This window comes from Notamacropus eugenii, chromosome 2 (assembly GCF_028372415.1).
Source record: "Notamacropus eugenii isolate mMacEug1 chromosome 2, mMacEug1.pri_v2, whole genome shotgun sequence".
Lineage (NCBI taxonomy): Eukaryota > Metazoa > Chordata > Mammalia > Diprotodontia > Macropodidae > Notamacropus > Notamacropus eugenii.
This window is the reverse complement of record NC_092873.1, coordinates 384,768,128-384,795,656: the sequence shown is the minus strand read 5'-3', so window position 1 is coordinate 384,795,656 and position 27,529 is coordinate 384,768,128. Positions and strand designations below refer to the sequence as shown.

The window sequence follows — 27,529 nt, the reverse complement described above, 5'->3', positions numbered from 1 at the left end:
GGCCTGATGCAGCCAGCCACAGAGAAGAGGTACTGCTTTCAAGGGGGAAAGGATCAAGGAACATGAAATGGTAGCCCTTGTCTTAGGCTGGCTGCAAATTAAAGATAGCTCCGTGAGGTGCTAGCTTCACCCAGACATTCTGAGGTATCTATCAGTGACCAAACAAATCCCACGAACTTCTTGTTTCTCTATTCACATTGGATCCTGCTTTCGTGATCCTGAGCCATCCATGAGCCTGGTGAACCAAGACTACAACTCCAGGGTTTCTATGTCTGTACCAATGACAAGTCCTATGAAAAGGAGGCCTCGATTATACTTTGGGAACAGCCTTGCTTTGCTCAGTCAGAGGGGCACGGTCAAGCAGAATCAGCCATGCTCAGGCTGCATACATCTTAGAACTTGTCCAGATCTGATTTTATGACTCATGGATTTCCAGTATCCAGAAGAGTGTGGCCTTGTAGCTGCTTGATGCATGTTTATTATTTATTATTATGCATTGTCTCCTTGGGATGACTGATTTAGTGCTAGAAGTGACCTCAGGGACCACTAATCTAACTCCCTAATAGCTTTCTAATAGCTGAGTTTTTGTCTTATCTTGACTCCATTTTGTAAAGGTGTGGTGTAGGTCTCTGCACCAAATCCCAACCATCTCTAGCTCTCCTCAATGTATTATATTCTTCCATTAGAATATAAACTTCTTGAGGGCAGGGGCCATCTCCAGTTGTCCTGATCTATAGTTGGCCACTGAACCCAGATGACTTCAGAGGAGAAGGTGAGGCTGGTGACTTTGCACAACCTTGCCTCACTTAAATCCAGTTCACTTGCATGTCATGGCATCACCTGCCTGATGTCATGGTCTTCTTCAGGAATGAAAGAGGAGCAAGCTCCTTGAGGGCTGTGGCTGCCCTCATCACAGTGCTTGGCACATAGTTAGTATTTGGTGAATGCTTGTTGGCTGGTTATCTATAGATCATGGAAATGAAGCCCAGAGAAATGAGGTGATGGTGAACTTCACCTACCTAAGAGTGACTGCAACAGCCAGGACTACAGCTCTGATCTTCCAACTCCCAGAATTAATTTTATATAGTCATGGGTTTGTATCTGTCAAAGTTTTGCCCTCTCAAGACCCTGGACCTTATTGTACCATGACTAGCTGGAGATCAGTGTTCAGCTGGACTGAACGGAGTTGTGGGTTTGTGTGTGTGTGTGTGTGTGTGTGTGTGTGTGTGTGTGTGTGTGTGTGTGTTTAAATGGGTGGAGGCTAAAGCCACAGGAGAAGAAGAAAAGAGGCAAGGCTACAAGGGAAAGTGGGAAGGGTGGGAGAACAGGATGGTAGCTTTTGGGGGCGGTGGACAATGGAGGGAGAGGGGTAGTAGTGATGGTGCCACAGAGAGTTACCTTCCTCTTAGGGAGGGAGGAGATGGATGGTAACCGAGACACAAGGAGAGCAGCTGGGGGAGGAGATTCCTTCCTTGTGTTCCGTGAAATCATTCCCAGATGGCCTGCCTTTGTATACCGGGTGGTCCAGCCAAGAACTCCTAGGGATGAGATCCGTTAGAGCCCCCAGGGATTTAGTTTTCTTTTGGAGGGCAGGGAGAGAACCGAATAAGGTTTGGGTCACCCCCTTCCCTTCAAGATACAGCCTCCCACCCAGCTACCCAACAGGCTGAATCCTCATCTGCTGGGGGACCCAGAACTCTCCCTCAAGTGTACCAGGACCAGGGATGCCCTGGGTCTAATGTATTTGCTCAGAATCTAGAAGAGAAGAACCAGAGTAATTCCTTAGAGAATGCCCTCCAGATTTCAGGTGGGGAGACTGAGGTCTAGAAGGAAGTTGGGGAGTGAGGGCCTCCTCAGAGGAAAGTGAGAGCTGAGCAGGGAGCTTCCCCACCCACTACTGTTTGGGGACTGAGTTTGGGTTGCCAGGGGAACCAGGCTAAGCAATTTCCTGACTTTGGCAGTTTTTCCTTGTTGCCCTTATCTTAGCGACAGTGTCCCAGCCCCTGGACCCAAGCTGGTCACGTAGGCTGGGTGGGGGAAGCATGTGCCAGGCATGTGGAGGTGGGGTTCAGTTTACCCAACTGGTCTGGGAGAGCCTTTGAGGCTTGAAGGTGGAGTGGAGAAGACTAGGAGCAGCCAAGCCACCCCATGGGCCACCCCATGGGCATAGGCAGACCATGTGGAAACAATTGTTCAAGACACATGGAGAAACTCTGCACCCCAGTCTCCCACTTCTAAAATCAGAACCTTCTCCTTTCTGCATCCTTTACTTCTATTTCCTTTTTGCCTCACTCCCTCCTACGCCTACTTTCCCCTGGCTTCATCGCCTTTTCGATAACCCTACATCCTTCTGTTTCTCTCATCCCCAGCTTCAGCCTCTCAGTGCCCTTCCCTTCCTTCTTTCCATTTCTGTTTCTTTCCCCAGACTTTTCTATTCTTTCCTAGAAGCCCCTGTTTTCTCTCTCCAGATGACCTTGCCCCATATGTTAGTCTCTTCTTTCTTCTTCTCCCCACTTTTGATTCATTCCTGAGACCCCAAGGATATCATACTGTTCCCTAGGACTATGTTCTCAGGCTACAGGAGGAAGGAATTAAGGGAGGCATAAGGTTTTTTTTTAAGTTTTAAAATACCAGAATGGGTAATAGAAGATGATTTTTATGGGAAAAAAGGAGACTAGTTTTTTTCAAGTACAATTTCAGTACAAAGTTTCAGTACAATTTGGGTAGGAGGCAGGGCATTGGAGCCCTTCCAATGGAAGAATCTAGGACATATTCCATACTGTCCAGACAGATTCTGAACTGGCTGGTCAGATGAGTATTTAACAGTTTCAGCTGTAGGTCTCCAGGGAAGGGCCCCAGGGATCTGTTCTTGACTTTATGAAGGTTAACATTTTTGTCAGTGCTTTGGAGAAAGCCATAGATGGCATGCTCACCAAATTTGCAGATGACTCAAAGGCTGGGAAAGGGAGCTCACTCACTGAAAGACAAAGTCAGGATCCCAAAAGGTCTTTACAACTGTGGACCTGGATCCGATAAGAGGAAATTCAGTGAAAGTAAATATAAAATCTTACACTTGAGTTTAATCACCTTCACAAGTACAGGATGGGAAGGCTTGTTGAGACAACAATTTGTCTGAAAAAAGATGGTGGACATGGGTGGGAGGGGTGGGGTTAGTGGGCTGTAAGCTCAAGGTGAGTCAGCAGTATGATACGGTGGTTAATATTAGCCTCCATTGAGAGAGTCATTACTTTCAGGAAGGTCTACTAGGTGGCTCAGTGGATAGAGCAGTAGGTCTGGAGTCAGGAAGACCTGAGTTCAAATCCAACCTGAGACATCTTCTAGCTGTGTTGTCCTGGGCAAGTCACTTAACCTCTATTTGCATTAATCCACTGCAGAAGGAAATGGCCAAACCACTCCAGTATGTTTGCCAAGAAAACCCCATAATGGGATCACAAAGAGTCAGACACGACTGGATGACTGAGCAATGACAAGGTTGCTTTCAGGAATTAGGAGTTGATAGTTTGTTCCTCTGTTCTCTGTCCTCCCTCCAGGGTCTGGTATTGTGTTCAGTATTGGGAGCCAGAGTTTAAGGAGAACACTGGCTGAACTGGTTTGTTAAGGATCTTAAGGTCATGCTTGAAAGAAATGAAGGTAGCCTGAAGAAAAGTAGACTTGGGGTACACAAGCTGTTCTCAAATATCTCAAGGGTTGTCATGTACAAGAGACATGAGTTAAGAGGACTATGAAAACTGGTCTCAACTGAGATACCCTTGTGGGAGATATGAATGAGAAATGATCTTCCTTCCCTTGGGATAGATCAGTATCTTAATGTACATCCAGTCCAGTCTTCTAATTTTATAGCTGAACAAACAGGTCCAGATAAAGGAAACTGATTTATTTCAAATCATCTGATTAATAGGAGAAGAAGGAATTGAACTCAGGCCTTCCAACTCCTAGTCTGAACTTAGATATAACTAGGGCCTGACCTTTTCTTTGGAATTTCCCTTAGATGATTCAGTCAGAAACCCCACTTGGAAGGACTGCTTGGAGATGGGGCTTGGAGGAATCCAAACGACAACCTAGACTAGGCATTCTTAATCTTTTTCTGTGCCCTTTGGCAGTCTGGTGAAATCCACTGAGCGCTTCTCAGAATGATGTTTTTAAATGCATAAAATCAAACACATAAGATTACAAAGGAAATGAATTCTATTGAAACAGTTATCAGACTATTAAAAAACAATTCAGGGGTCCCAGGTTAAGAACCCTTGATCTGGAGGACAGAAGAGACTATGGTCCCTGGAAGACTCCCACGGTAACTTTAGAGATGGGGCACTCACAGAAAATAGACCAGATACTATCCACAGGATGAATGGATCAGAGTACCTAGAAGATCCCTATCTAGTCCAAGCCACTTATTTTACATTTTCAGAAACTGAGGCCCTGAGTAGGAAGTTGCCTGGTGGATGATCACATAGCTAGAAGGAGCTATATTTACTTAAAACCTTGAATATCAGCAAAGAAACCACATCCCTTCGCTCAAGCGAAATCTCACCTTTTTATCTTCTCCTAGTTCCCATCCCCCACCGTGGCTCCCCACAACTGCTAGTCTGATTACCCAAGGACTTTGCTCCGAGGGTCTCTACTGAAACCCCTGTAGCAACTTTCTTCTCTCCTCAAAGTTTACTCCTGTACTTTAAGTGCATTTCCACTCCACCCTTCAGCCCACCACACTGCTGGACTCCAGGGGCTCCCCTTGCTAAGTGAGGAGAATGGCTGTGGGTCCCAATGCTTTTCTAATCACCAGCGTTTGCCTGCCAGTATCCTCCCTTCTGAATGTGTGGCTTTATAACCCAGTTAGAATTCAAATCCTGACCTCAGGCAAAGCTGGGGGAGAAGTGGATCAGAGCTAGCCGGGGAGGTGTTGCTCTTGACTTGGGGTAAGGTTTGAAAAAGCCCAAGAGGGATATATGGGAGTGAAACAAGTATAGAGAACCCCCTCCCCCTTCAGCTCCTCCCCTGCTCCTGGGCCCGCCAACTGACGCCACTACCCCCTCCCCAAACCCCCAACTACAGCTTTAACTCCAGCCAGGCTTCACCTCCCCTCCCAGCCAATGATCCAAGGAATATAGCCCCTCTGGGACTTCATTCCTTAGCTTTTTCAAGGGTGGAGACAGGCAGGGGATGGGACTACTACCCAGGGAGGGGGGAATGAGAGGGTGGGGAGAGGAGCAAGGGTAGTGGTGGTTAGGGCAGAAGGATGCTTCCTGCAAACCCTCTCTTCTTGGACCTCTCCTTATCTCCCCTCTAGGCACCCAGCCCATCATATAGGAGGATGGGGGTGGGGTGTGTGTGTGTGTGTGTGTGAAGAGGGGGAGCAGAAGAATATGCTCATTAAAGGAACAGAATTCACATTTTCTGGGATTTTTGGAGAGTGTAGTTTGGAGGGGGAAGCCCATGGAGCTTTAGGAGACAAACCCAAATAGAAATGAAAGGAGAAGAAGAGAGAAGGCAACAGGGTTTGGGTTAGAAGGCACAGGGCCAAAGAAGGATGTGTGTTAGGAGATGAGGATGAAGAAAGCCCCTTCCAGGCAGGGGAGGGTTTCCACCACTGAGACCCAAGGCTCTGATCCAGACAGTTTCGTTTCACTTTCCTGCTGAGCCCAGCCTGTACCAGACCCCTACAGCAGTTCAATTTAATTCAACAAATATTTATTCATGTTGCTTCCTGAAAAGGGCTGTCAGTCAGTTGCTTAATGGGAGGACAGCCTCTCCAAGTTGTGACTTTCCATAGTGAAATCCTTCCCTAGTCACCACATGCCTATATATGTGGTCTCTCCTATTTGAATGTACACTCCTTGACAGCGTGAATTTAGTTTCTTTTTTTGTTTTTGATTTATGTCCCTAGTACTTAGCACTGTGTCTGGCATATGGTAAATGCTTTACATTATTCATTCATTCATTCATTCATTCATTCTTTCATCCATCCTACTACATGAAGGATGCTGAGCCAGGCCCTAGACTTTGGATGAGATACAAAGTTTAGTTAATGTGGGATTCCTGTCTTCACTGAGCTTAACAATTTAATAGTGTGACTAGAACACAGATATACACAGAATTCACATGATAAATATGTCAGGTAAGTGCAAAATAAAAGTATTTTTTTGAGTGAAGGAAAGGTTTGTGACAAATGGTGGGGAGATCATGGAAGACTAGGTCCTTAGGCTTAAAATGCTGGGAAGGAATTCAACAGAAGAAGAGGAGAATATTTCAGGTACCAGGAAAGATAGGAAAGAACCTGATATGTTCAGGGGACAGGGAATAGTCTAGGGGGGCAGGAATAACACTTGCAAGCTAGAGTATTTGATTATAGAAAGCTTAGGTTGATGGGCAAACCTTATACTTCATAAGCAATATGGAGTTATTTTAGGATTTTCAGCAAAGATGTGACATAACCTGACCTATGGAGGTTAATCTGGCAGCCAACAGGGAACACTGGATGGGAGCAGGAAGGAAAATTGAAAAAAAACCCAAACCAAACAAATCTAGGTTAACAATGTGAAAACCTGTTTGGAGGTGGTTGCAACAGTCCAAGCAATCAGGTAGTATTTAGGGGGAAGGGAAGCGAAGAGAAGGAAACACTTACATAGCACGTACTATGTGCCAGGCACTTTACTAATATCCAATTTGATTGTCACAACAACCCTGGAAGGTAGGTGCCATTACTGTCCCCATTTCACAGTTAAGGAAATTGTTGTTCTTTGTCCTTCATTCTGGAAGAGGATCATGACATCAGCAAGGTGATACCATGACTTACAAGTGAATTTAAGTGAGGGAGGGCTGTGCAGTCACCAGCCTCACTCTCTGCTCTGAAGTCATTTATGTTCAGTGGCCAGATATAGATCAGGAGGACTGCAGATGGAAACTGAAACAGATGTGAAGTGACTTGACCAGTTGGTAAGTGTCCGAGGCTGAGTTTGAACTCAGATTTTCCCTCCTCCAGACTTTATGCACTGTACCACCTAGCTGCTTGCTAGGGTCTATTAGAATCTGAGTATTCTGTATAACTCTTGTATGTTGTCAACAGATTTGTCTTCTTTTAATTCAACTTTGATTAAGAGCACGGGTTAAAATTTTTACTAAAGAATTATGGGGTGGGGAATAAAGTAAAATGTTCTAGAACCACAAAACTGCTGAATTACATGCACAATGGCGTAGTCTTCTCGACTCCCTGATTAGGACACTGGACTTTGAGTTAGAAGACCTGGGTTTAAATTCTACCTGAGACACTACTAGCTGTATTAACTTCTCCTTGCCTTAGTTTATTCATCTGTAAAATGAGGGGACTGGACTAGATAATCTCTAAGATCCCTTCCAAGTCTAAATCTATAATTAATACATAATAAGTGTGCTTTACTACATTGAACAGAGGAAGACTACCTATTCTGTGGATTTCCCAGAGGAGCATCTTTAATGTAACTAATGATCTGGTTTCCAGAATTCTAGAGCTGCCCCTATCATATCTCTCTTCCAAGGTAGTGTCAAACAGACATCCCCTGGGGTAACTAGATCTAGTTTTTGCCATAAATGATTTTCAAATTCTTTGCTAACTTCTCAGTCTAATTTTTATTACAGTCTATGTGACTCAACTATTTTCTTTTCTTTTTTCCTAGTGTGTGCTTTTGTAAAAAAAAAAAATTAATTGTATTATATTTTCCAAATTATAAATATTTATTCTCTCTCCAACTTACTTCCCCTCCCTAAACGAGCAATAAAAAAAAAGGAAAAAAGAAAATCCTCACAACAAATATGCGTAGTCAAGCAAAACAAATTCCTGCACTGGCCAAGTCCAAAAATTTATGTCTCTCTTTGCATTTTAAAACCTATCATTTCTTTGGTAGGAGGTAAGTAGAATGCTTCATTTTCAGCCCTCTAAAACTGTAGTTTGTCACTGCACTGATCAGAGTTTTTAAAGTTGTTTTTTCTTTATAATATTGTTCTCATTATAGAAATCATTTTAGTCCTGCTCACTTCACTTTTCGTAAGTTCATAAAAGAATTCTCAGTTCCTCTGAAACTGTAACTTCATCATTTCTCATGGTAAAATAATATCATATTACATTCATATACCATAATTTGTTTAGCCATTCCTTAATAGGCAGCCACAACTTTAGTTTCTACGGTTTTTTGCTATTATGAAAATAATGGCTATAAATATTTTTGTACATATGGGCCTTTTTCTTCTTTGATCTCTGTGGGGGTATATACTGAGTATTAGTATTGCTGGATCAAAGGGTATGCACAGTTTAGTGACTTTTGGGAGCACAGTTCCAAATTGTATTCCAGAATGGCTGGGCCAATTCACAGATCCACCAACAGGGCCTTAGCGTGCCCTTTTACCTACAGCCCTGCCAACATTTGTCATTTTTCTCATTTGCCATCTTTACTAATCTGCTAAGTGTGTGGCAGAACCTCAGAACTGCTTTAATTCACATTTATTGGTGAATTGGGAGTGTCTTCAAATTGTTGTGGTTCAACAATTTTCAAAGAATTTCAAAGCTTGACAGGATATGAGAAGTTATCTGGACCAAACTCAGCTGCTCTAGGGATCCCCTTTTCACCATCCCTCTTAAATATCTCCTGGGAATGAGTTGGACAGTTACTTCCAACCTATGTAATAATAATAAATAATAATAATAATGAGCAATGTGTATATTCAATGTGCCAGGCACTGTGATAGAAATACTTTACAAATATTATCTCATTCGATACAACAGCCATGGGAAGTAGTTGCTATTATGACTCCCCACTTAACAGTTGAAGAAACTGAGGCAGACATAGGTTAAGTGACTTGCCATGGGTCACAAAAATATTAAATGTCTTAGGAACTGTCAACATCATTTAAAGGACTAGTTATCTTTTCCTGGTGTCCTGTCTGATACTCCCCATTGAACTTGCCATGGCTCATCTGGATGGCTGAAAAGACTTCCCATAATGAATTCGGTCAATTTATTCTATTTGTCTCAATAGCTCTACTCAGTTCCTGAGTAGCACAAGATGAGGGATTCAGTACTGATCTTCCTCTGGCCCAGGGAGTGGCTTTCTAACAACCAAGTTCCCAGTGGGGATGGGGTAGGAAATTACAGGACTTTAATATCATATTAGGGAAACTTCCAAAAAAGTTATGCTGAAAGGTCTCATGGTTCTCTGGAAGTGGTTCTGGGTTTCTTAAGGTTATTCCAGTAGATCACAAGTCCTAACAAAGTATGAAGCTCCAGTCTGACACTTGGGGACCAGCCGAGACAAAGGTGTGGCAGCTTACTATCACCAGAAGGCTGATCCCTAGGTGATTTTTTTTTCCTGGCCACAGCTGTTCATAAAACCACCCCCCGAAATTCTTCGGGGAGGGAATTTCCCCCACTGATGAAGCCACGGATCTTTTGAAGTACCAAAGAAAGAAAAAAAGAAATGTCATTTCTGGAGCCTGAGGGTATGGGAAAAGCTCAAAATACCAAGCTTAGAACCAGAAGACCAGGGTTGGTGTTCACCATTTCCCAGCCACTTGATGGTAGGCAGGTTAATGAACCTCTCTGAATCCCTATTTGGTCACTTGTATGATAATGGTACTTGTACTAATTCCCTTAAGGAGAGGGAGAATTATTTTAGCACCACGTAAATGTGAGTCATTATTGTGTAAGGGCAGAATGTGAATGAGGATGAGTGGGTGACAGTCATAGTGAGGAATTCTTGAGTTGGGGCAAATTCAGTTGGGTGTGAGGTGAGGTGGGGTGAAAGGTTCTGAGGTCTGTTCACTCACTCCCTGGTGGTTTTGGAGAGAGGAAATCCCCTCCCCCAGAGAGTCTGGCTTAGCCTCTTTGGTGCAGAAAATGGTAACCAGTCTCTATCTACCTCAGTTGGGTGCAGTTATTTAAAATTTTTTTCTAATTTTAAAAATTAAAACAAATCTGCTTTCTATCCCTTCCACCTCCTTTCTGACATGAAAGAGAAAAAAACCCCACAAAGACCTAGTAATAAATATGCATAATTAAACAAAGCAAATTTCCTCATTGACCATGTTTGAAAGTATATGTCTCATTCTGCAAGTTGGGCAAAGCTGTGCCAAGAGAGGGGGTAGTGCCTCCCCTAAGGGTCTTGGCTGTACTTAGGGTGAAGCAGTGAGGGAAAGACAGACTCAGGAGGAGCTGTCATCCTGGAGAGCTGCCCGTGGGAAGGAAGTTCACCCCTCTCATTGTTGGCACCCTGGGACAAAGCTCCAATTGCTCAACCTTGTTAGTTATGGCCTAGGGATAGGTGATATAACTAGAAATCTTCAAAGCCGCTTTACTCCTAAAATGCCTCTAAAGAAGCTTAAGAATCAAGGAAAAGAGAGAGCAGCTGACTGAGGTTTGAAGTGAGCTCTACATCCAAGGGCAGGGCTGTGGTTTCTCCCCGGGCCTTAATACTGAGAGTACAAAATCCTTGTCCCAGAAGACTCCAAGTATAATAAATAGCCAGGTAATGGGACACATTAGGAAAAGGAAATGGTTAGAAAATATTCACAGGGGAAAAAGGAACACCCCCACTACAAAGTAACATTAAATCCTTCCTTTTAGGCAATAACAATGAGGCTTATATTAATTAATGAACTAATTAATTAAATAACTGCTAGGCACTGGGGAAGATACACAAGTTTTATAAGATTGCTGAACATCTTCACAAAGTTTAGTAGGGAAAGAAGACACATAGAGATAACAATAACACAAAACATTAACATATTGTAGTGAGGACTGAACGGGATAATACTTGTAAAGCCTAAGGGCACAGTGCCCGGCACAGAGTAAGTGCTATATAAATGCTAGCTATGATTGTTATATGATAAATGCAAAAGAAGGCAGAACAAATTGCTATGTGTGGGAGAGAAGATAGAGGATGGGGGGCGAGTTATGGGAAGGAGGTGGCATGCGAATTGAACTTTGCAGGATAGGCAGGAGTTTGCCTGATTAAGAGGGTGACTGAGGCCAAGCCAGGGCCAGAGAATGGTGTTTGCAAAGGCAGAGGTGTCACTTCTGCCAGTACAGACCAAACCAAATTAAAATGTAATTGGGAAACTTCTAACAAAATACAAAAGAAAATAGATAATGTTCTGGGTCAGTATGGGGTCTTTAGGTATATTAGGTGGTCCCCAAACTCTTTCAGTTTGACTCCACTGGCCCAAGGTATAAGTCGTTTGTCTTTCATTCTGCAAGAGGATCAGTGGCATCAGGAGATGTCTTGACTTGCAAGTGGATTAGATTTAAGTGAGGGAGGGCTGTGCAAAGTTACCAGCCCTACTCTTTTCTCCTGAGCCATCTGGGTCCAAGATATAGATCAGGAGGACTGGAGATGGCCCTAGATGTTGTGGGGAACCTTGACCTTTTTAAGCTAAGGTCTTTCCCAGGTCTCACTTTGTCTAAGGCAACACCCATTCAGTGATTAAGAGGCGGTAAGTAATGAGGTAAAATTGGCTTCTTTTACCTACTCAAAAAAACAAGTCAGTCTGGGAGGAGAATGGCTGGATGAAGCTGGAGAATAAAGAAACCAAGGGGCAGCAGCCTTATTCTGCTTCTTTGCAGTTCCCACTCTCCTTTCCCCTTCTAACTTCCCTCTTCTGGGCTCCTTTCCAATCTGGTAGCTCCCTCTCTCTCTCCACATGTGGGGAGCCTGTGTGATCATGGGTAGAGGGGACACAAGCTTCCATTCTAGGAAATCCAGGAAGAGATAAGAGCTGGGAAAACCAGAGAAGGGATGTGGAGTCAGTAGGGGCAGCTACAGGCTCAGTCTTGTTACAAAAACAGCGGGGCTATCAGCAGGAGGCAGCCCATTCCTTTCTCCCCACACCCCAGGGGACTAATAACCATTCAGATATTCTGTCTGCCTCTGGCTATTCTAGCCCTGACCTCTCACCTCCCCAGTTAAGGCGGCAGGAGGAGACTCACGGGGTTGGGAAGAGGAGCAACGGGGTCACTCTGGGCACAGGAAGAGGAAGAGGGTGACCTGGGGGAATAGGGGTAAAGGAATTAGGGGAGTGGGGTGGAAGAGCAAAGCTTGTGAGCAGTGGGAGGAAGAAGGGCATTTCACAGTAACTCCATGACTCCTTTCTGGCCTTTTCTCGAGGCTTTCTGGAGAAGGGGGATGGGATGTGGTCAGCCAGCTGGTATGGGAGGAAGGGAAATCTAATTTGGCCAGTTGGTGGGGGTGGGGAGCCTTTGTAGAGGAGGACCGGATCAAGCTCGCAGCAGGGCAGGGGCCTCTCAGAGCGGGGCTCCGCCCCTCAAGCCAAGGCTGGGATGACAACGCTCGGGGAAAATCATAAAATCAAGAACCCCTGGGGGTTTGTAGAGACCTTAAAACATCTCAACCGGACCAGAAATGAGAATGAAGCCAGAATTTTAAAACAAAAACAAAACAATCCTTCCGAATAAGAAATGCCACGTCCCCTGTCCTATGCTTTAGGGATTTACACCCTGAATTTTAGACCTTTAAGGGATCTTGTCTGAAAGAGCCTGGCATAGTGGATAGAAGACAGCAAGCCTTGGAATCGGGAAGCTCTGGGTTCGAGTCCTGCCTTTGACACACCTTGAAACACATCATGAACCAGTTTTTTAACCTCTTAAGGGCTTGGGGCAACTCTAAGACTATACATTTCAGAAAAAGCTGCCTATTTGAGTTCCCCACAATGGTGAAGTCACAGTTCCTGTCCCCTCCTACCCACCCTTAGGGAACTTAGAAACCACATTTTCCCATTTTATATCTAAGAAAAGTGAGATCCAACTCCAACCCCGACCCCCCTCCCCTTTATATCCGAGAAACTGAGACCCAACTGCACACAGCTAGTAAATAAATAACAGTTAGAATTTCATACCATTTTTTTTCTTTCTGCTGCATTACGTCAGGCTGGAGGTCTAAACTCACTTCCTTGTATTTTTTCTGCTCTCTGTAGCCTAACTCATTGGGGTCTGCCTTACCCCAGATTGTGCCCTGGGGGAAAAAATGTAACTTCAAGGAAGGAATCTGAGGCTAGCAGTATCCAGGTGGACATAATAGAAACAATTTCTAGAGCACTTTTCAGTTTATAAATTGCTTTCCCACACCAAATCTCCAAGATGCCCAGGGCTTAATTCCATCAAAGTAAAAAGGGGCATCTGCGGGACTTCACCAGCCCTGGTGGCTCCTTTTTAAAATTGGACCCTGTCTCGCTCCGTGACTGTGGAGAACGCTGTTGGTGACCATGTCTCCTTGTGTTACGAGTCACCTGATGTTAATGATCCGAGGATCATGGAGGAAGGTTATTTCTGGTGTTATGGGAAAGAATGGACAAAACCAGAACAGAATATAGGCATATATATGGGTCAATTGTGCTGTTTGTTGGAGGGAGTGTACAAATCGATGAGATCCCAGATCTGTTTGTGCATATTTCTCCCCTGTAAAGAACCGGGATGAGGTAAGCCAAATGTTGTTAAAGTATGGTAGTCTGGCTGCGGCAGTGGACAGAGAGATCCAGAAGGCCTGAGTTCAAATCCTGTCTCGGACACTTAGTAGCTGTGTGATCCGGGCAAATCAGTTACCTCTCTTAGCTTCGGTTTTCTTCATATGCACAATAGGGATAGTAATAACTTCACAGGGATGTTATTATGAGGTTCAAATGATACAATATTCGTGAAGTTTGTCTTGCAAATCTTAGTGCTACACAAATGCCATTCTGCAGATTAAGAAACGTCGGCTCTGAAAAGTGAAAGGGCTTGCCCACTTTCCCTCAGTTTAGATCTAGCCGGGTTAGACTAACACGGGTGTTATGGATCCTTTTGTAGCGCTCTGCCCCTTGTGTTTCGAAGAGAAGTAAGTCTATTCACCACAGGTTTTATGGTTGGCAGGGACTTCGAGGAGGGAACTGAGGACCAGGGAGAGTTATGACGTGACTTTGACAAGGTTCGCAGGTCCAGAATTTGAATTCATTTCTGACTCAGGTCCTTTCCAGGACACCCCGTTATCTCTCTGTTGTAGATTGGGTCAGAGTAAATTTCTTGGAGCATCCACCTGGGCTTTATTTCCGCTCCTTCCCCCAAATTCTGGGTTCCAACCCTTCGTGGGAGAAAATAATAGAGGGAGTATCAGAATATTTATAGATCACGTTCACTCAAGGATTTATTAAGCACTTGCTATGTGCAAAGTTTTGTGTTAGTGTACGGGGGAAACTAAGGTAGGAGAGAAGGGATGCCACATTTACGCAGCCAGGTGCAAGATAATTCGAGGTGAGAACTCTAATTTGACTAAGACTTTCCTCGCTCAATCCCCGCAGGCCGTGCAAGTATTTTTCTCCCCAGGTTACAGATGAGGAAACTGAGGTTTATAGAAAGTGACCCAAGGACACAGAAAATGAGCAATTAAAACCAAATTTTAATTTGTCCAGTGCCAAATCTGGAACTCCTGCTGCTGTGCCACACTTTTATGAGAACGGCTGGTCCTGAGAAGGGGCACCCCTTTCTAGGATCCACGTAATTATTCCCCCATCTCTTTTGGTCCCCCAGATCGCGGAGACGGAGTGGGGCGGGGCTCCTGGTTCCCATGGCAACCCCCCCAGGAGGATCCGCGCCAGGCCGGACCCGTATAGGCTGGGTCGGGCAGGGAACTGAGCGGTCACGCAGGGGGTGGAGCGAGGCCCGGCTCTCGGTTGCTATGGTGACGCGTCAATACCTCCAGCCCGCAGCGGCGGCAGCTGTGTGCCTGCAGCGGCGGTGGCTCCACCCGGGAGGCCAGAGAGGCCTGGGAGGCCGCGGGCACTGCCAAGATGGTGAGGTCCGGCGGTGGGGAGGGGGTTTGGGGTGGGCTGGTTACGGGTGCTCGGGGCAGGGGCCAGGGAAGAGGGCAGGGTCGGCCCGGGAGTGAAGTGGAGGGGCTGGAGGCAAAAGGAAAGAATCTGCGAGTCTGCTAGTGAACCTACAAACATTTATTAAGCGCCTACGGTGTATTAGGCGCTGGAGATACAAAGACAAAAAAAGAAAAGGAATCAGTTCCTATCTTCAAGAACCTTACATTCTGTGGGGAAACAACAGGTACAAAATAAATGCAAAGACGTGTGTTGGAAGAGTGGTGGAATTAAGAAAGGTTTCATGCAGAGAGTGACTCCAATTGAGTCTTGAAGGAAGCTTGGAAAACAGAGGGTCTTTGTGGAGAAGATTATTCCAGGCACAGCCTGCAAAGGCTCGTAGATGGGAGATGGAGTATTGGCTCAACTGGGGGAGATCCGGGGCAAGCTTGTTGGTTCACAGCATTGGAAGCGTCCAAACATCTTAGAGGTCATTGTATCTCACCCCTTCATGTTACAAATGGGGAAACTGACCAGAGAGGATCATTAACTTGGCTGAAGTGAAAGGGAATCAGTCCTAGCTCTGCCTCTTACTAGTAACCATGCTAACTTATCATCATATAGCGCTTCACAAAGTGCTTTCAACATACATGCTCTATCTAATGTGATTTCCACAGCCATCCTATGAGGTAGAGAGGACTCCCATTTTATAGATGAAGAAACTGAGTTCCCCGGGAGGCTAAAAAGACAGACTTAATCACAGAGCCAACTGAGTTGGCAGAGACCTTAGAGGTTGTCTGGTACAAATGGCACCTAAATCAGAAACTCTGTCTCCATTTACCCATTTCCCATAAGTGATCTTCATGTAGCCTCCACTAAAAGACCTCAAGTTAGAGGGAATTCATTATCCCCCCTAGTCAGCCCATTCTATTTTTGGAAAGCTGTAATTATTAGGAAGTTTTCCTTTATGCTGAGCTGAATAAAATTTCCCTCCCTCTAACTTCCACCCATTGGTCCAAGTCTGTTCTCAAGGGCCAAGCAAAACAAGCCTAATCCCTTTTCCACATTTTCCTTTAAGTATTTGAAAGCAGCCCTCATATTCCTTGCAAGGCTTCTCCTCTCCAGGTGAAGCAGCTCCACTTCTCCCAGACTGAGGCTTAGAGAGGATGTGATTTTAAGGTCACACAGCTTGCATGGCATGATTTTGAGTCCCCGTGCCATCTGGATTTCCTTCCTTTGGGTACCCTTCAGCTTATCCTTGACTTTTCCAAAATGTTAAAAAAAAAACCCAAACAACCAAAATGTTGTTGCCCAAACTATAGTAACTTCAGATGTGCTTTGATCAGCAGAGAGTACAGGAAGACTCCCTTCCCCAAAACTTATGACTATTAAGTGGGACACAACACTTCTCAGATCTGTGTTCATTTTGTTATACTGACTACCAGTTGTGTGAATTTGAGTAAATCACTTCAGATTCCTCAGCTGTGAAACGAGAGTAATACTTCTTCCAATGTCTTAAGTCACAGAGTTATAAATTTATGAAGTGCTTTGTAAATGTGGACTGCCTGTAAAATGAGGAGGAATGGACATTAGATGGTCCCTAAGGTCCTTGACAACTATGAATCTGTTTCCATTGTGGCTATGCAGGTGAAGGGACCAGAAATTTGGAAGGCAGTGCTAAATCTTTGGGAGGGGATACCCCTTAGATACAGGGCAAAGAATGAGATGGACTCCTAGGATATGGGGGAGGGAGCCTCTGATGGCCATTTCTGGAAGACTTAGGTTCTAATCTATCTTAGGTTATCTACTTATCTTGACAAAGGCTCCCACCTTTCTGAGCCTTAGTTTTTTCCATCTCTCAGATGGGAATATATGTGAGAAAGCACTTTTGAAAAATATAGTATCCTACAAATGAAAGAAATTATTGCTTTTAGGCAGATTGGTGTTGCAGTAGATAGAGATAGTCTGATTTAACCTCTCAACCTTAATTTCTTCACATTCAAAATAATAATGACAACATTTTTTATGCATAACTATGTATCAGACAGACACTGTGCTAAGTGCTTTACAATTATTATCTCCTTTAATCCTCACAATTTTAGTAGGCAGGTGCTATTTTTATCCCTATTTTACAGATGAGGAAACCGAGGCAAACAGAAGTAAAGTGCCTTGCTCAGAATCACAGCTAGTAAGTGTCTGAGTTCAGATTTGAACTTGAGTCCTTCTGGTGCTCTATCCACTGCTCTACCTATAATGGCACCTACCTGCCTCCCATGGTGGTTGTGAGGATTAAATGAGATAATTTATGCAAAGGCTAGCTACTGGACCCAGAAGCACAGGGTGTTGTTGAGCTTTTGGTGCAATACCAGGTGTATGCTTCAGTCTGGGAGAGGTTTCTGTAAAAAAGTCTTTTCTTAAAATCCTATGCAGGAGAATTCCCTAGCCTTCTTTGGCAGAGCCTGACTTAACCACTCTCACAGCAGGGGAGTTGGTGTGTAATTTAATCTCCCATCTAACACAAATCCCTCCTACTGTAGTTTTAGAGCAGAGTTGAAGAAACAAACATGAACTACAAAAAAGAGAGAGTCAGGGAAATGGGGGTGGGACCATCTTTAAAGTCCAGTGATGTGGCTGGACAAAAGATGGAGTAGTCTGGGTCTTGGAAATTTGGAGGGGAGGAGGAGGTAAATAGAGGGAGATGGGCAGGTAGGGATGGTGTTTGATCTGGGAGGAGGAAAGTATTAGGGATTCTGGGACCTGGGAAAAGGAGCAAGTTGGAGTGTGGGTAGGGGGTACTAGAAATATGCTGAGGCATGGGAAAGTTAAACAAACTAGAAGCAGCTCTGAAATTGATTATTTGGTCCTACCTGGGTGTTTGAAATATGGGGGATGGAATCTATTTTCCTAGGACTTCAGTAGATGAAACATTGGATGGTTGGATATGGGAATTTGGGGTTCTTATGAATTTCCCTCAAGCATGTGAATATTATTTTTTTTTGCTATTATCATTAATTTTATTTTAAAAATTATTTTATTCATAAATATTTCCCTGTTGCATGTAAAAATTTTTTTAAACAATCATTTAAAAAAATTTTGACTTCCAATTCCTTCCCTTATTCCTCCCCCCTCCTTTAGAAAGCAAGCAGTTTGATTGAAATTACACATGTGAAGTCATCCAAAACATATTTCCATATTAGCCAAAGCATGTGAATCTTTTTGGGGCTTGTCAGCTGTATCAGTGGGCACTGAGATGTGCTTAAGGACATAGGGTTCCTATGAAGTAAGGAGAACAAGTGTCTTTACCTCCATTTTATAGGTAAGGGAACCATGTCCTGAGAAGTTGATTTTTTACTTGATAAGACTTGATTTTTTACAGTTATAAATTTGCAGAGTTGGAAGGGACCTTAGAGGGAGTTACTTTTCTGGGGTCTCAATGTCATAAGTTCCAAAGGCAAGCAGGGTTTGAAGTCAGTGTATTCCGTGTGTCTAGAACCACGGCTCCTATCTCACATGGACCAAGTTCACTTTTGGAGGCTTCTTTCTACAATTATATTTATGGCTCATTTTATACTCATCCAGGGTCTGTCTTAGGAATATCAATATCTGGTTCATGCTGTTATGTAGCAGGAGTGGGGAATCTGCATCCTCAAGGCCACATGTGGCCTTCTAGGTCCTTGGGTATGGCCTTTTGACTGAGTCCAAGTCTTACAGAACAAATCCTTTTATTAAGGAACTTTTTCTGTGAAGTTTGGATTCAAGTGATGAAGATATGAAATGAGGCAGTGTATGTAATGCACTGGGATAGGAATGGGAATACAGACAATTTTACAGAAGAAGTCCTTTTATTAAGGGAATTTGTTCTGTGAAGTTTGGATTCAGTCAAAGGGCCACACTTGAGGACCTAGAGGGCTACATGTTGCCTCGAGGTCTCAGGTTCCCTACCCCTGTCAGCTATGACATCCAATTTTGGTTTCTGCCCTGCTAAATTTAGGCTATCTGTTCCATTCAAATACTGAAGTTAATAAAACATTAACTTTAGGATAGATTTTATTTAACCTGACAGAAAAATCCGAAGGACTCATGTCCAATACCACAAATAGTGACATCTTTTCTTCCCTTTCTGGTGGGACTCCACCTTCCTCAGGGATCCATACTAATCCTGCAGATTTATAGTACTATCCTTAGTGGCTTCTTCTTCTCCTCCAGGGGGAAATAATTTAGGATTGCTGTCGAAGAAAACAACCCCTAACCCAGAGAATCCTACAATTCCCCATGCTCATAATGCTGCCCAAGGGAGTCAATAAATCTTTTCTCTCTGGTGTGGCCATGCTTCCTAACACAGTGCACAGGACTTTTGCAAACCCATTGGGCCTCCAGACTCCACCATGCCAACATGCTGAACTTTTTCTTCTATTTCCTCAAGGGGTCTACATTCTAAGGGAAGGAGAGGGGAAGGTTCCAACATGGACATGTGTGTGATGCAAGGCAGAAAGGCCCAGAGAGATTTGTTAGGTGCTTGCTGTCACACCGGCAGTGACACAGCTGAGTCTGAATGCAGGTTTTTTGACTCCAAATACACTCATTTGTCCAAACAAACAGCTTGGAGGAATTTGAGGAATAGATGCCAGTTTCAGCAATGAGGTGCCAGCCATGAACCTTGATTAGGAAATGCTTTATGGTTGGTGGTAGTGCATGAAATTTGGCTTCAAGGTGGGATCTTAACAGGGAGACTTTGGGGAGTGGCTCATAGTCCATTCCAGAATGGGGGACAGTATAAGTGAAGGTTTATAGATGAGGGCCGGGTGAAAGTGGAACATGGTGGGTAGCCTACTTTGGAATGTTGAATAGATGAAAAGAAATAGTGTCAGGGATGCTGGAAAGATATATTAGAAAGAGATAGATTGAAAATAATCTTGAATGCTAGCATAGGATACTTTCTGTTTTCTCAGCCTTGTATGGACCCATTAAATCCTACCCCAGATCCAAGACTTGTTTTGGGTCAACATCTAGACCATATCTCTACTCACAAGCAGATGTGGGTGTTGTTTTTTTGTTCCTTTAAATTAGGGCAATTAGAGAATATTTAATATTTAATTAAATTTCAGGGGAAAATAAATAAGAGAAATTCATCACATATACACAGGGATACAACTTCTCATAGGTTACCATGCCATCAGTGGGAGAGGGAGCACATATAAGAAACACATGTAGTTATTAAGGAACATATTTGGCCAAGGAACATGTTGAGAGGTCACATACATTGGGAGAGGTATATAAGGCGTGATCATAGAAGATTTGTGGGAAAAGGCATACTTGTAAGAAACAGGGGAGACCAGGGGATCATATATAAGCAGGACAAGTCGTATTCTTAGGTCAGGAACCCCTATTGGCCTATCATACTGCTTTTTTTCACAGAACTGCCAGTGTCATCTGCCTTTCTCCCTCCTCCCTGCCCTTTTCTCTCTCCCCACTCCCAAACTACTGCTCTGGTCTCTCCTCTGGATCTGTTACTGTCTATGCTGCTTTCTGTCATCTGTTGCTTTTTTGCTGAGTAGCTGTGGACATTCCACCTTTCCCTTGTGGGGGAAGAGTCTCACTTCTTAAATCAAAGCCCCACAGTCTCTTTCAACCCTTTTGTGATTCAGATCCATAGATAAAAGCCAAGTAGCCAGAGCATCCGTCAGATCTTAATTGTGCTTGTATCGCCGTTCTTCTGCTTCCACTGCCACTCTGAATTTACTCTGAGTTAGGGGGAGAAAATTCCTTTCCATTCCCAACTTGCCCTTGGTGGCTAACTTGGGGTTGCAACCTTTGTCAGGCTTTCATGATAGCCTGATCTCCTTATACTAGAGTAAGCAGTTTATAGTTTGATAGGCAATAGAGATTAAGAGATAGTTTTTGAATAGAGAAATAACCTGATAAAATGTTGTATCAGGAAGTTTACTAGTCAGGTAGCAGTGAGACCATTTTGAAAGTTTTTATAGTAGGTTATATGAGAGGTGATGAGGGCCAGAAATAGAGTGGTTGCTGTGGGAATGAAAAGGAAGGGACAGGTGCGAAAGATGTTGCCAAAACAGAATTGATAAAATTTAGCAACTATGTCATGATTGATGAAGTCCAAGAGGATCTGAAGTTTTGAATATGGAAGATGGAGAATGAAAATGGTGGTGCCACCAGCAGTAGTAAATCAGTTAGGGAGAAGGGAATATTTTCCTATACAGGTGTGTGTGTGTGTGTGTGTCTGTGTCTGTGTGTCTGTGGTTGTATGTCTGTGTGTAAAAGATGGTGAATAAGTTGAGCTTTGGAATTTTTGATGCTGGTGGAATATCCAAGTATAACTTGTATAGCATTATTTTAATTAGCATCTGCTGCCATGTTTCCTTGTATGTTTTCCTGATTTTTTTTTGTTTGTTTCTGTGTGTATATGTGTGACTGTGTTCTTCATGAATTCTACTAATGGGAGAAACAGTTTTGCATAGTGGATTGAGAATCAGGAATACCTGGGTTCAGGTTCTGAGAATGACACCTTTTACTTTTATGAGGCTTTTATGAGTCAACCTCTTAGGGCCTCAGGCAACTGTCTAAGACAATAAGTTGTATTGCAAGTACACATCTAAACTGGTAGAGGGAATTCTTCCCTGGGAGCTCCACAGTAATGAAATCATACGTCTGGCAGAAAAAAAAATAGGAATAGAATTCTTCCAGAAGCAGATATCTTTGATCACTGTTTCATCTCCTCAAAAAGTGTTTGTCGAGCATCTAATAATAACTACTTGTTTTTCTATAACATTTTAAGTTATTTTTTTCCTCTCTCACAACAAACTTGGGAGATAGGCAATGAAGTACTTATTTATGTGCAAGATACCGAATTAGGCAATGGACGGTGTATACAAAGGTAAATGAGATGAATGAGGTACTGTTCCTGCCCTCTGACCATCTCATCATCTAGTAGGGAAGGAACTTCTGGTTCCATCGTTGCTGTTGTCTGTGTGACCATCAGTCTGCCACCTAGTGGGGGAAAGGAAGGAAACAAGCATTTATTAAGCACCTACTATGTACCAGGTCCTCTGCTAAGAGATTTATAAATATTATTTCATCCTTACAAAAGCCCTGGGAGGTAAGTGGCATCATTATCCCCATCTTACAGTTGAGGAAACTAAAGAAACAACCTCTGTTGGGTCCCAGTTTCTCTTTCTCCCACAAGCTCACCAACCCACATTTATTATTTAATTCATCATAATTATATGTTAGATAACAAATATAGAAATCATCCAAGGATTAGCTAATTTGTATAAGGTTATCATCCTACAGTTAAACCAACTCCTTAAATAATTCAAAATCAAAACATGTCACCAATTTCAGAAGTGTCGTTAGATGAATAACCCAAGTCTTTATAAATCAAGTAAATTATCTTTTAACATGCAAGTACTTCAGAGATCTGTAATTTATTTTTAGCGTGGGTACCTCTTCCACTAATGTGTTTTGCAACCCACTGGTAGGGTCTTAGTAGGGTCTTAGTGATTTGCTATATCTCTCAAATTCATGAGCCTTTTCAAACCTAGTTAATTGCTTTTGGATTGTAGACAATGCATCATCAATGGACTCTAATTTCTTCATATGTAAAATGAGGGGATTGGACTAGATCAGAGGTTCTCAAACTTTTTGATCTTAGGACCCCTTTACACTCTTAGAAATTACTGAGGACCTAAAAAGTTTTGATTTATGAGAGTTGTATCTACTGATATTTCCCATGTTGGAAATTGAAATTGATAAAATTAAAAAAAATTTTGTTTAGTTGTGCCAGACTCTTTGTGACCCCATTTGGGTTTTTCTTGCAAAGATACTGGAGTGGTTTGCCATTTCCTTCTCCAGCTCATTTTACAGATGGAGAAACTGAGTGGTGACATGTCCAGGGTCACACAGCTAATGAGTGTTTGACACCAGATTGGAACTCAGAAAGATGAGTCTTCCTGATTTCAAGCCCAGTGCTCTATCCTCTATCCACTGTGCTACCTAGCTGCCCCAAATTTTAAAAAATGATCAATTAATTTAAAAAACAACCTTATTACATGTTAATATAAGTAACATCTTAAATGAAAAAAAGCTATATTTCCACCAAAAAATTAGTGAGAATGGCATTGTTTTACATATGTATACATTATATATATATATACACACACACACAAACACAAATCTCTTTACTTTCTTGTTTAATAGAAGACAACTTCTCATATTTGCTTCTACATTCAATTTGTTGAGATTATGTGGTTTTGGTTGAAGTATGTGAGAAAATCTGGCCCCACATAGATATGAAGTTGGGAAAGGGAAGAGTATTTGAATATGCGTATCATATCTTCGTATTCTTATGAGTATAGTTTTGACCTCGTGGACCACTGAAAGGGTCTCTGGAACTCCCATGGGGCTGTGAACCACAGTACTTTGAGAACTGCTGGATTAAATGGTCTAAATCTGACCCTTCAGCTCTGACATTCTATGATCTTTCTCGGAGTAATCCTCGTAATAATCAAAGCTGGCACTGAGTAAAGTGGAGTCTGGTCTGGAGTACCTTCCTTCTTTCAGGCCAGGGGGAGCTACTGCTTTGGCTTCCAACTTACTTATTAGAGATACTAACCCTCAGTGGACCTGACATTCATAAAGAGGAAATAGGGCTGGGACTAGAGAGGAGTGTCCAGGAAAAGAACATTTCTTTGTTTTTGCTCAGCTGACAGGTGTTGTGGTTACGTCAGAGAAACTACAAACCAAACCATTCCAGCTTTGTCTTGCTCTGTTCTGGCAGAACACTCTGGATAGACAATGCCCTGGCACTTTAAGTGCTGGTCTTGCCAAGATTTCCAGAAGTTAAGACTCCCAAATTTCAAGTTGTCTGCAATTACATAGAGTCCTAGACTCACTCTCAAAGCCTTTGGATACAGGTCTAATCCCTAGAGCCTCAGAGGGTCAGAGGAAAGGGAATTAAACTGGGCCATCATGATGAAATTTTATTTTTATTTTAATAATATTTTATTAATTTTCCCCAGAGAGTCATACCTTGTGTGTGTGTGTGTGTGTGTGTGTGTGTGTGTGTGTGTGTGTGAGAGAGAGAGAGAGAGAGAGAGAGAGAGAGAGAGAGAGAGAGAGAGATCATTTTGGCAAAATTCACCAACACATTGACCAAGTCTGACAGTAATATGCAGCCTTCCACACATATAATCCTGACCTTGAATTTTCTTTTTGGAGGCTGAACTGGCTCTTTATATTACACACCATTTGAGTTCAGTTTTTTTGTTGTTGTTTTCTTTGATTATTGTATATTGTATATGGTATTGTGTATATTGTTTTCCTGGTTCTACTTACTTCACCCTGCATCAGTTTATGTCTTCCAGTGTGTCTCTTTAGTCTTCATATTGATCATTTTCAAAGTGAAATTTTAGAAACAACTGTACCCTTTCCTCCCTTCTTCCAGTTTAATGACCTCCCTCCCTTAAATTGGCATTTAGTATCCAGTCTCTGTCTGATTTTTTTTTCCAGGTCTCTCTTCTGTTCTGCCTTTCTCTTCATGATTGATCTCTATAAAGTTTGTTTTCTCATCTGTAAAATGGGCACTTAATGTGTTATTAATGTGCCTCCTTTAATGTAGTCTAAGATCACATCTGCTTTTTCCTGGCTGCCATGTCATGTTGTTGATCCAAAGTGAGCTTGCAGTCCATTCAGCCCTCCAGATCTTTCTTAGACAAATTACCAAAGAGCTATACGTATATGTATAAAGTTGATGTTTTTGAACTCAAGTGTGTAAGACTACATTTCTAGGGCATACTCACAGTAGAAACTCATTTAATTACCCCACCTCTGGGGGTGGTAGTGGTATTGGAAGAGGCAGGGAGGTTGAGCACTAGGCTTGGATTCAGGAAGAACTGAATTCAGATTCAGTCTCCGACACTTACTAGTGGTGTGACCCATGCAAGTCACTTAATCTCTACCTACCTCAGTTTCCTCAACAATAAAATGGGGAGAGTAATAAGGCCTACCTTGCAGGATAGTTGTCAGAACAGATAGATAGACATATTTGTAGAGTACTTAAGAATAATGTCTAGCACATAGTACATGCTATATAGAAATGCTTATTCCCCTTCCCTTCCTAAATTGGTGTAACTTTACACTCCATTTTTTATAGTACTGATTGTAGAGTAGTGCTAATCATAGTACTTACTGGTTTAGAGCTGGAAGCACCTTCAGAGGCCATCTCGTTAACCCCTCTCGTTTTACAGATGGGAATCTGAAGCCCAGGTTGGTTAAGAGACTTGCCCAGTCATGCTCCAGACAGGAAATGGTAGAGCTAGGATTGAAACCCAGGTCCCAAGACTTTGGATCCAACATTTACCCCCCTCCCCTCTATGGCCCTGCCTTCTATGTCCTTGAGGTGTTTAAGAGCCTTCCACTCCCTCTTCCAGCTGCAATTTAATGGTTGGCTGTTGTTTCTCTTTTAAACTCTGCCTCCCTCTGCATTTATTTTGTCAAGTAGCCTTCAGTTGAGCTAAACTAATGATGCTCTGTTCCTGTCCTGAAGGACACTGAGTTGCCAAGGCCCCTTCTTTTCTTTTCTTTTTTTTAAATGAATTTTATTTATTTTCAGTGTTCTATAATCACTACTATATAACTTAGATTTTTTTTCCCCTCCTTCCCCCTTCACTCCCCCTTCCCTCCCTGATACAACATACAATTTTATATAGGTTCTACACATACATTCCTATTAAATACATTTTTTACTATAGTCATGTGTAGAAGAATTAAAATGAATGGGAGAAATCCTATAACAAACCAAAACATAGTACCCCCCCCCCCCAAATGATCTGCTTTCTCTGGATGTGAAAGGTATTTTGCCTTAAAAGACCACTGGGAATTTTTTTAAGTCCTTGCATTGCAATGAAGTTTCAAGGCTACCGGAAAAAAACTCTTGCACACTGTGACTGTTGCTGTGCACAAAGTTCTCCTGGTTCTGCTCTTTTCACTCAGCATCAGATCATATAAGTCTTTCAGGCTCCTCTGAAGTCTTCTTGTTCATCATTTCTTATGGCGCAATAGTACTCCATTACTTTCATATACCATAATTTATTCAGCCATTCCCCAATTGATGGGCATCCCCTTGATTTCCAGTTTTTGGCCCCCACAAAGAGAGCTGCTATAAATATTTTCATACATGTGGGACCCTTTCCCATTTTTATGATCTCTTGGGGATACAGTCCTAGAAGGAATATTGCTGGGTCAAAGCGTATGCATATTTTTGTAGCCCTTTGGGCATAGTTCCAAATTACTCTCCAGAATGGTTGGATCAGCTCGCAGCTCCACCAACAACGAATTAGTGTCCCAGCTCTCCCATATTCTCTCTAACATTTATCATCTTCCTGTTCTGTCATGTTTGCCAGTCTGATAGGTGTGATGTGGTATCTCAGAGCTGTTTTGATTTGCATCTCTCTAATCAATAGTGATTTAGGGCATTTTTTTCATATGACTATAGATATCTTTAATTTCTTCCTCTGAAAACTGCCTTTTCATATCCTTTGACCATTTATCAATTGGAGAATGACTTGTATTTTTGTACATTTGACTCAGTTCTCTATGTATTCTAGAAATGAGGCCTTTATCACAGATATTAGCTGCAAAAATTCTTTCCTAGTTTTCTGCATTGCTATGAATCTTGGTTACATTGGGTTTGGTTGTGCAAAAACTTTTCAGTTGAATGTAATCAGAATTATCTATCTTGCACTTCATAATGCTCTCTATCTCTTCTTTAGTTAAAAATTCTTCCCTTCTCCATAAATCTGATAAACCCACTATTCCTTTCTCCATTAATTTGTCCGTAGTATCAATCTTTATATCTAGATCATGTATCCATTTGGACTTTATTCTTGTGTATGGTGTCAGGCATTGGTCTATGCCTACTTTCTGCCACACTGTTATCCAGTTTTCCCAGCAATTTTTGTCAAACAGTGAGTTCTTATCCCAGAAGCTGGGGTCCTTGGCCTCTTCTTTTCCAGTCCTTTTTCTTCTTTCCTTTGTCTTTAGAGAACAAAAATTCACCATTCTCTTCATGCTCCAATGTTTTAAGCCTCTTTCAGTTGGGAAATTAATCTTAATGCCTAAACTCAACCCCAGCTTGGACAATTTCAGCTCATTTTCTTGTTCCATTTTTTATCTCTTAGACTGACAGCAGAAGTGGTGGGTGGAGCTGGAGAATAGCTGCTTTCTACCTATCTTAAAACTTTTTCGCCCTTTACCTTTTAATGAGTACAAGGAATTCCAATTTGTTCTATCTGGGGTGACTCTGACTGCCCTTTTGCTCTCAACAGGCCCTTTAGCTGACAGAGCCAGGAAGTCAGGAAAAGGGGACTTTCTATATATCCCTGATTAGATTGGACACAGCCAGAGGACCTGGGTGCTTCTGTGAGACTGTTATAGGCTACCATCTGCCAAGATATCTAGTCTTATCCAGGTGATGGTAGAGCAACATAGTAGGTATTCAATAAACATTTAAAAATTATATTTTTATTTCATTAAATATTTTCCAATTAAAATTTTTTTAAACATTCATTCAAAAATTTTTTTCGTTCCAAATGCTTTTCCTCTTTCCCTTCCCCCATCCACCAGTAAACATCTTTGGAACCAATGGCTAGATGTTTCACTGTTCCCGCAAGGT

General features: G+C 42.5%; 1 protein-coding gene and 1 long non-coding RNA gene across 2 annotated transcripts in view; one reads left to right on the top strand and one right to left on the bottom strand.

Annotated features, from left to right (window-relative positions):
* The first annotated feature begins 14,715 nt into the window (after positions 1-14,715).
* CFAP45 (cilia and flagella associated protein 45) overlaps positions 14,716-27,529 on the top strand; it is a 48,309-nt gene continuing 35,495 nt past the window's right edge. Inside the window, exon 1 of the mRNA XM_072647368.1 lies at positions 14,716-14,823. Coding sequence (XP_072503469.1) covers positions 14,821-14,823 — 3 coding nt within the window. The 5' untranslated portion in view covers positions 14,716-14,820. The remainder of the gene's footprint in view (positions 14,824-27,529) is intronic.
* On the bottom strand, positions 21,615-25,316 carry LOC140529000 (uncharacterized). The gene is made up of 2 exons (XR_011975387.1): positions 25,046-25,316; positions 21,615-21,846 (listed from the first exon to the last, which is right to left on the bottom strand). It is a non-coding gene; the product is annotated as an uncharacterized lncRNA (long non-coding RNA).